The following is a 7,575-nucleotide window of genomic DNA, read 5'->3' as shown; positions in this document are numbered from 1 at the left end:
AAAAAAAAAAAAAAAAAAAAAAAAAAAAAAAAAAAAAAAAGAAAAAAAAAAAAAAAAAAAAAAAAAAAAATTAGGAATAACAAAAAATAAAAAATAAAAAATTAGGAATAACAAAAAATAAAAAAAATTAGATATAACAAAGAATAAAAAAATTCATGTTAAAAAAAAAAAAAATTAAAAATTCAGGTTAAAATAAAATTAAAAAAATTAAAGATAAATAAAAAAAAAAACGATAAAAAAAAAAAAACAACTTATATATAAAATATTTCACAATATAAAATAAATTTCAACAAAATTATTTATGATATTGTTAATTTCCTTTTTCTACATAATACATATAACACACACAATTACACATAAAATGATTAAGAAAAAGGTATATTAAAAATACATAAATAAATGTAGACTTATATTTTTGATCTAGTATATATTAATATCAATAATTAAAAAAAAAATAAAATAAAATAATAATAACGTAATATATATATGTATATATATATAACTTTACATTAAAAAAAAAAAAAAAAAAAAACTCAAATCACAAAACTTAAAATAATAATATTCACAATTTGCTCAATTTTAAAAGGGATTAATCATACATTACGTAAAAAAAAAAAAAAAAAACATACATACATTACAAAATATATAGATAATAATACCTTATTTTAATTATTCATGAAAATATTAAAAAGTCAAAATTATTTTAAAATAAAAAAAAAATATATATATATATATATATACATTATATGAAATTACTATTTTTTAGATTATTTAAAATAAATAAAAATATTACATATTCTCTTACAAAAGATAAAATAAATATCCCCTTACATATTAAAAAAGAAAAAAAATAAAAGGAATTGAAAAATCAGCACACACACAAATACATACATATTGCTCATGTATTCTTCATCTCATAAACTCACCAAAATTTAAAAACGGATATAAAGAAAAAAAAAATTGAAAATCTTCATGCAGCATGCAATAATAAGAATATATATATATATATAATAATTAGAAAAAGAATTAATCTGGAAACAACATATCTTATAGAAAAAATAAAATTGTATTGTTGTTCTTTTAATATTGTTTCTATTTAATCATTAAAAAAAAAATGAGGAAGCGTGAGAAAAAAAAAAAAAAAGAAAAAAAAATTAATATATACATTATTTATGATTTGTAATATTAATTTTTTTTTTTTCTTTTTTTTTCAACACTAATATATATACAGTACATAATAAAGTATATAAAGCTATAACGCAAAATATTATTATAGTAGTGTATTTATTATTTTTTTTTTTTAATGTGTGTACATATATATATATATATATATATATGTATTTATGACATTACTGTATATATCTTTATATATATATAACTTATATATATTTATGTATAAGTTTACGTATAATGTATACATATGTAAAATATTATATTATATATATATATATATATATGTATATCCAAATATATTATTCCTATATTATATTCTCATATATATTATTTATATTTTATATTCAAATATATTATTTATGTATTATATTCAAATATATTATTTATGTATTATATTCAAATATATTATTCCTATATTATATTCTCATATATTATTTATATATTATCATTCAAATAAATTATTATATATATATATTTAATATTATGAATACATATATTTTTACAAAAAATTAAAGGTTGGGTGTAGAAAAATTAGCACTAATTAAAAAATTATGTCGAAAACATTACGTTCATAAATAGAATTATTAGTATAACGAAATTTCAATAATAAAAAAAAATATACTGTGTATCATATATATATATTTTATTATATATATATATATATATATATATATAACACATAATTTTTTTTTTTTTCCCTTTTTCTATAATTATATAAAAAAAAGAAAAAAAAAAGAAAAGGCTGTTAGCATAAATATTATTTATACATATATATATATTATTATTATTATTATTATATGCATATATTTTTCATAACATATAATATTAATATGTAAAGTTCGTTTTTTTTTTTTTTTTTTTTTTTTTTTTTTTTTTCCATTAGTAATTTTATTATATATATGTATATAATGATAAAACGTGTATATGTATTATATTAATGTTCTTAGTATATGTTATTTGTGAAATGAGGAAAATAAGGGGGGTATTTTTCATATCCATACTTCTTCCATTTTTTATTCGTTTTCCTCTTTTCTTTTTTTATTTTTTATTTACTAAAATATGTTAACTCTTTCTTTTATCATCTTTCTAAATATATATATATATATATATATATATATATATATATATATAATATATATATATTTTTTTTTATTAGGTTTCATGTAATAATAATTATATAACTACTATATTATTATTATTATATATATTATTTATTTTTATATTATTAATTGCTTATTCTTTTTCTTTTTTTAATACTTAAATTTTTATTGTGAACTTATATAAGAGTGTAAAGAAATGGATAAACACGGGGGCATATGGAATATATATTTTTCTTACAAAGTAATTACTAGAAACATATATTTTCCATACATTACTGCAAAAATTTTTTTAATTAATAAATAGGGATTATATTACATATATTTTTTAATAAAATATAAAATAATAATATAAGTAGGAAAAAGCTACTCCATATTTTTAAAATAAAAAAAAAAAAAATTTTTTTTTTTTCTTATAAATTTATATATTTCCCCATATAATGTTAAATTCATTTACTTTTTTACTTTCTATTATCAAATATGGAAAATACTGATGGTTGGGAATTATTCTCTTTTAATAAATTATATACTCAAAAAAAAAAAAAAAATGAACTAAAATAAAAATATAAGAATAAAATAATTATATAATTATATATTATATTTTATATATATAATTATTATTGAATAATAAAAGTATAGAATTATATTTTATATTATTTATGGAGAGTACTACTATCTTCAAAAATTTTCAAAATTATAACAAAAAAAAAAAAAAAAAATATATTATAAAATTTTTTATGATAATTAATATATATATTATTTATCTATTTATTCATATATTCGGTCATTAAAATTTCTATGTCTTTGAAAAAAAAAAAAAAAATTTTTTTTGTGCTTTGTTAATGTCATATGAGGTACATATTTATATTTTTATTATTTAATTTTCAGTGTTAAATATTAATATGAAAATTACAACTTTGTATAATTTCATATATTTATATTATATAATATATATTATTATTTTAATTTTTATTTTACACTATAATTAACACCTTTTATATATTTATATATATATATATAAAATGTTTTAAAAGTATTTTTATATAGAGAGAACTTTATTTTAATACATATATTGGATGTTTTTTTTTTTTTTTTTTTTTTTTTTTTATTTTAATAATATTAAGATTTTAGTAATACAATAAATGAAAATGTAAAAGAAAAAATATTCACTCCATTATATATATATATATATATATATATATATATATATATGCATATATTTTAAAAATTAAAATAATTACGTGATAATGCAGTGTACGTTTAAAAAAAAAAGATATACATATATGATATTTTTAAAAAAATTATGATGATATACATAGAAATATTTTATATATATATATTTTTTTTTTGAAATTATGTATATAATACAAAAATATTAGGAAAATAATAAAAAAAAGAATAATATAACACATACATACATATATATATATATTTATGTATCGATTTCTTATGTTTATCACATCGTTTTGAATTTTTTTTTTTTTACTTTTTCTTATATAATCCTGAACACAATCGTGTGATTTCTTGGGATTTTTCAAGATCATAAAAAGCTTCTTCAAAAGATTTCCTATCCATGGATGTTGTATGTTCTGGATCGTTCATTATAGTTTCATGACAATGTGTTAATAATTCATCTTTTGTCATATTTTTTAAAACTAAAGCATTCATAATAATATCTTTTATAAGATCTGATTTTTTCTTATGTTGAGAAGTTTGTCCTAAGTTTACTTGATCAAAATCTATTCTACCACTTAATGGATCAATTAAACTTTGGAAGGTAGCTATATTCATCAATCTAACAGCTTCGTTTGCTTCTTCTGGTGATACTACACGCTTTAATTTCATTTTTGCTAAGCTTTGACTTAATCTTACTAATCCTTCTAGTTGTCTTGGACTAGCTGTTGGAGATTTGGTACCTTCTTTACATCTCATTTTTATATATTCTTCAATGATAATTTTTTTACTTTCAAGTGAGATGATAGGATTACATGTTATACGACAATAAGCTATATATAATGCTAATGTATTCGAATCAATTAAATAATTCTTAGACGTTTTTTTATTAGAACTATTATTATATTCATCATATGATATATTTACATTAGCCCAACTACCTCTTTTATTTTGTGCATCATTACTATCATTAAGATAATTACTTATATCATCATCATCATCATCATTATAATAATTTTCACCTTCATTTTTTCTACTTGTTCCTTTTGATTTTCTAGCCCTCTGTTGTGTAATATAGTTAGGTTCATCTTCCTCTTGGTCTTCTTGATCCTCCTCTTCCTCCTCCTCTGGATTGTAGGAAAAATTTTTACAGAGTACAGTAGCTAGTTTTCTGTCTTCCTCTTCGTTGGCCTGATCTATAACTAAATAAATTAAATCAAATCGAGAAAATAAGGAAGGTGGTAAATTAATATTTTCAACAACTGCTTTATTTTTATCATATCTACTATTAATAGGGTTTGCTGATGCCAAGATTGATGTACGTGCATTAAGTGTAGCAACAATACCGGCTTTTGCTATGGTTACTGTTTGTTGTTCCATAACTTCATGTAGAATGGCTCTAGCTGAGTCATCCATTTTATCAAATTCATCAATACAACAAATACCTTTATCTGATAATACGACTGCTCCTGATTCTAAAATATATTCTTTTGTTTCTGAATCTTTCGATATGAATGCTGTAAGACCTACACTACTGCTACCTTTTCCACTTGTATATATTCCTCTTGGTGATAATTTATGAACATAGTGTAAAAGTTGTGATTTAGCTGTAGATGGATCACCACATAATAAGATATGTATTTCAGATCTATATTTGTTATTATATTTATCTGTTATTTTACTACCACCAAATAATTGACATAAGAGACCTTTCTTAATATCTTCTCTTCCATAAATTGATGGAGCTATTGAATCTACTAATCTCTGATATATATTTGGATCTTTACTCAATTGTTCCATTTTTTGAATAACTTCAGTTGTAAATAATAAATTTCCTTGTTCATTTAATTTTTCAAAATTTTCCTCTACTGTACCATCTTCATTTCTTTTTAATATAATATTAGCAGTATCATTTTGTTCAGTTAACTTCATTTTTTGTTTATTTTCTTTTTTTATATGAATAACATTTATGTAGGTTCTATGTACACTATTATAACATCTAGATCGTGGATTTAATCTTACAGGTGAAGCTTTTAATATACCTGTTAATTCAACTGTGTCTCCAGGTTTAGTATAATCTATTAAATCATCATATGCATAAATAGAAATTGACTGTGGCGTTTCTCCTTGTTTTAAATGTTCAGTAACTTCACTTAATTTAATTAATTGTTTTGATGAAAAGCAACAATTATTATGCCATAGTTCAAAAGTGTTCTTATTATTACAATTAGAGCAAGTGACGGGTTCTTGTACTTCTCCTTGAATCACATGTTCATAAACTTCTTCATTACACTTTTCATAATTATTAACACCTATTCTTTTTTTAGATGTACATTTAAAAGCTGCCATAGTCATTTCTGGAATAATATTAGAACATCTAATAATAACACCTTTAACACAAACTAAGGTTTCAATTTGGTTAGGTCCTAATTTTCTAGGGGTATCTTTATGTTTCTTATTAAAAAATCGAACTCTACAATAATCTTGCTTAGTACTGCTTAATGGATATTTATCAGAAGAACTTGATCTGGTATCTCCTTCTAAAACTAAAGCTAAAAGAGAATTATATTTTGTACTAATAATTTTATCAATTTCACTTATACAATCGGATGGATATTCAATAATTAACTTATATAATTTTTTATTAAAAAAAAATATATGTGTCAAATCAATTTCAAAAGATTTAATATGTTCCAAGTTTCGTATGCCTTCGGAATTTTCATTATTTTCATCGTCATCTTCATAATTAGTATTATTTAATCTACATTCATTTTGCCTTCCTGTTTCAATAAATTTTATCATTTTCCAACCATAATAAGCTAAATAGACTTTTAAATTATCACGATGTAATAAAATATATTCACTTATACTACGATCTTCATCCGTGAAATCTAAAACATCACTATAATTTGTAATATTAAATTCATCAAAAAATTGATTAAATAATTCTTTTATTTGTTCTAAATTACTATCAATAAAATGAGGCAAACGACCTGATTCAACATCTTCCATAAAAGCTTCTCTACCAACATCTCCAATATCAGCTCTTGCGCACTTTATTCTTCTAATAGCTAAAGGGGTATGTCCATATTTTATAAATTGAGAACCGGCATTACTCTGATTTAAATATCTTGATTCATTCAACATACTATTTAAAAAACTTTTACTGTTCTTTGTCCTCCTACTCGACATAGGAGTATGCATAAAATTGCTTCCAAATATCTCATTGTTCGACCCAAATATATTAGAAGAACTCAATGCAAAGGGACTATTATTATTGTTATTTTGTTGTCCTAATCTTCTTCTTGGTGTACCCATTTTCTATATTTTTTTATAAATACATAAATTAGTAATGAACTTAAAAATATATATATGAACAAGTTACCACAATTTAATATAAAAGAGGTACTACACGAAGGAATCAAAATAAATAAATATATATATATATATATATATGTAAATTATGTGTATATAATTGTATATATATATATATATAAATATATATATATATATATAGTTTATATGTACATATTTATATTACATAAAATCATTTAAAAATCTTCACATAATTTTATTTCATTACATTCAAAAAACTATATCTTATTAATACCAGTAAGGAAATGAAAAAGAAAAAGAAAAAAAAAAAAAAAAATCAAGAATATATATATGTATATATATATATATATATATAAACAAAATTATATACATATATATATATATATACTTCATTCATTTTACACACATATAAACCCTTTTAAAAATTTCATCTTTTCTCGAACAGTATGTGTATCAATTACAATATTAATGTATATTTTATTTAAAGATAGAAACATTCATAATATGATAATATATGTATATTATATATATATATATATATATGTATTTATATAAAAAAAGTTATTATATGTCCCCCAATTTAAGAATATATATATATATATATATATATATTTATATGTACATTTAAATAGTAAAAAAAAAAAAAAAAAAAAAAAATTCATATCAAATATACTATATATATAATGTTATATATATAATATTTTTTATTTTTATTATAATTAGTATTTATATATGTATTCATATGAAACTCTTATATTTTATTTTGCACATATATATAATATAATATATAAAATAT

The 7,575-nt window shown here is 19.1% G+C and overlaps 1 protein-coding gene across 1 annotated transcript; it reads right to left on the bottom strand.

Annotated features, from left to right (window-relative positions):
• Positions 1-3,752: 3,752 nt before the first annotated feature.
• On the bottom strand, positions 3,753-6,761 carry PRSY57_1316100 (DNA replication licensing factor MCM4, putative; the record flags this gene model as incomplete). Its single annotated transcript, XM_012909097.2, has 1 exon — positions 3,753-6,761. One exon carries the CDS (start codon positions 6,759-6,761, stop codon positions 3,753-3,755), a length of 3,009 nt encoding a protein of 1,002 aa, XP_012764551.1.
• Positions 6,762-7,575: the final 814 nt, after the last annotated feature.

The sequence above is a fragment of the Plasmodium reichenowi genome, chromosome 13, assembly GCF_001601855.1.
Source record: "Plasmodium reichenowi strain SY57 chromosome 13, whole genome shotgun sequence".
In the NCBI taxonomy this organism is placed as follows: Eukaryota; Apicomplexa; class Aconoidasida; order Haemosporida; family Plasmodiidae; genus Plasmodium; species Plasmodium reichenowi.
This window is presented reverse-complemented; position numbering and strand designations above follow the sequence as displayed.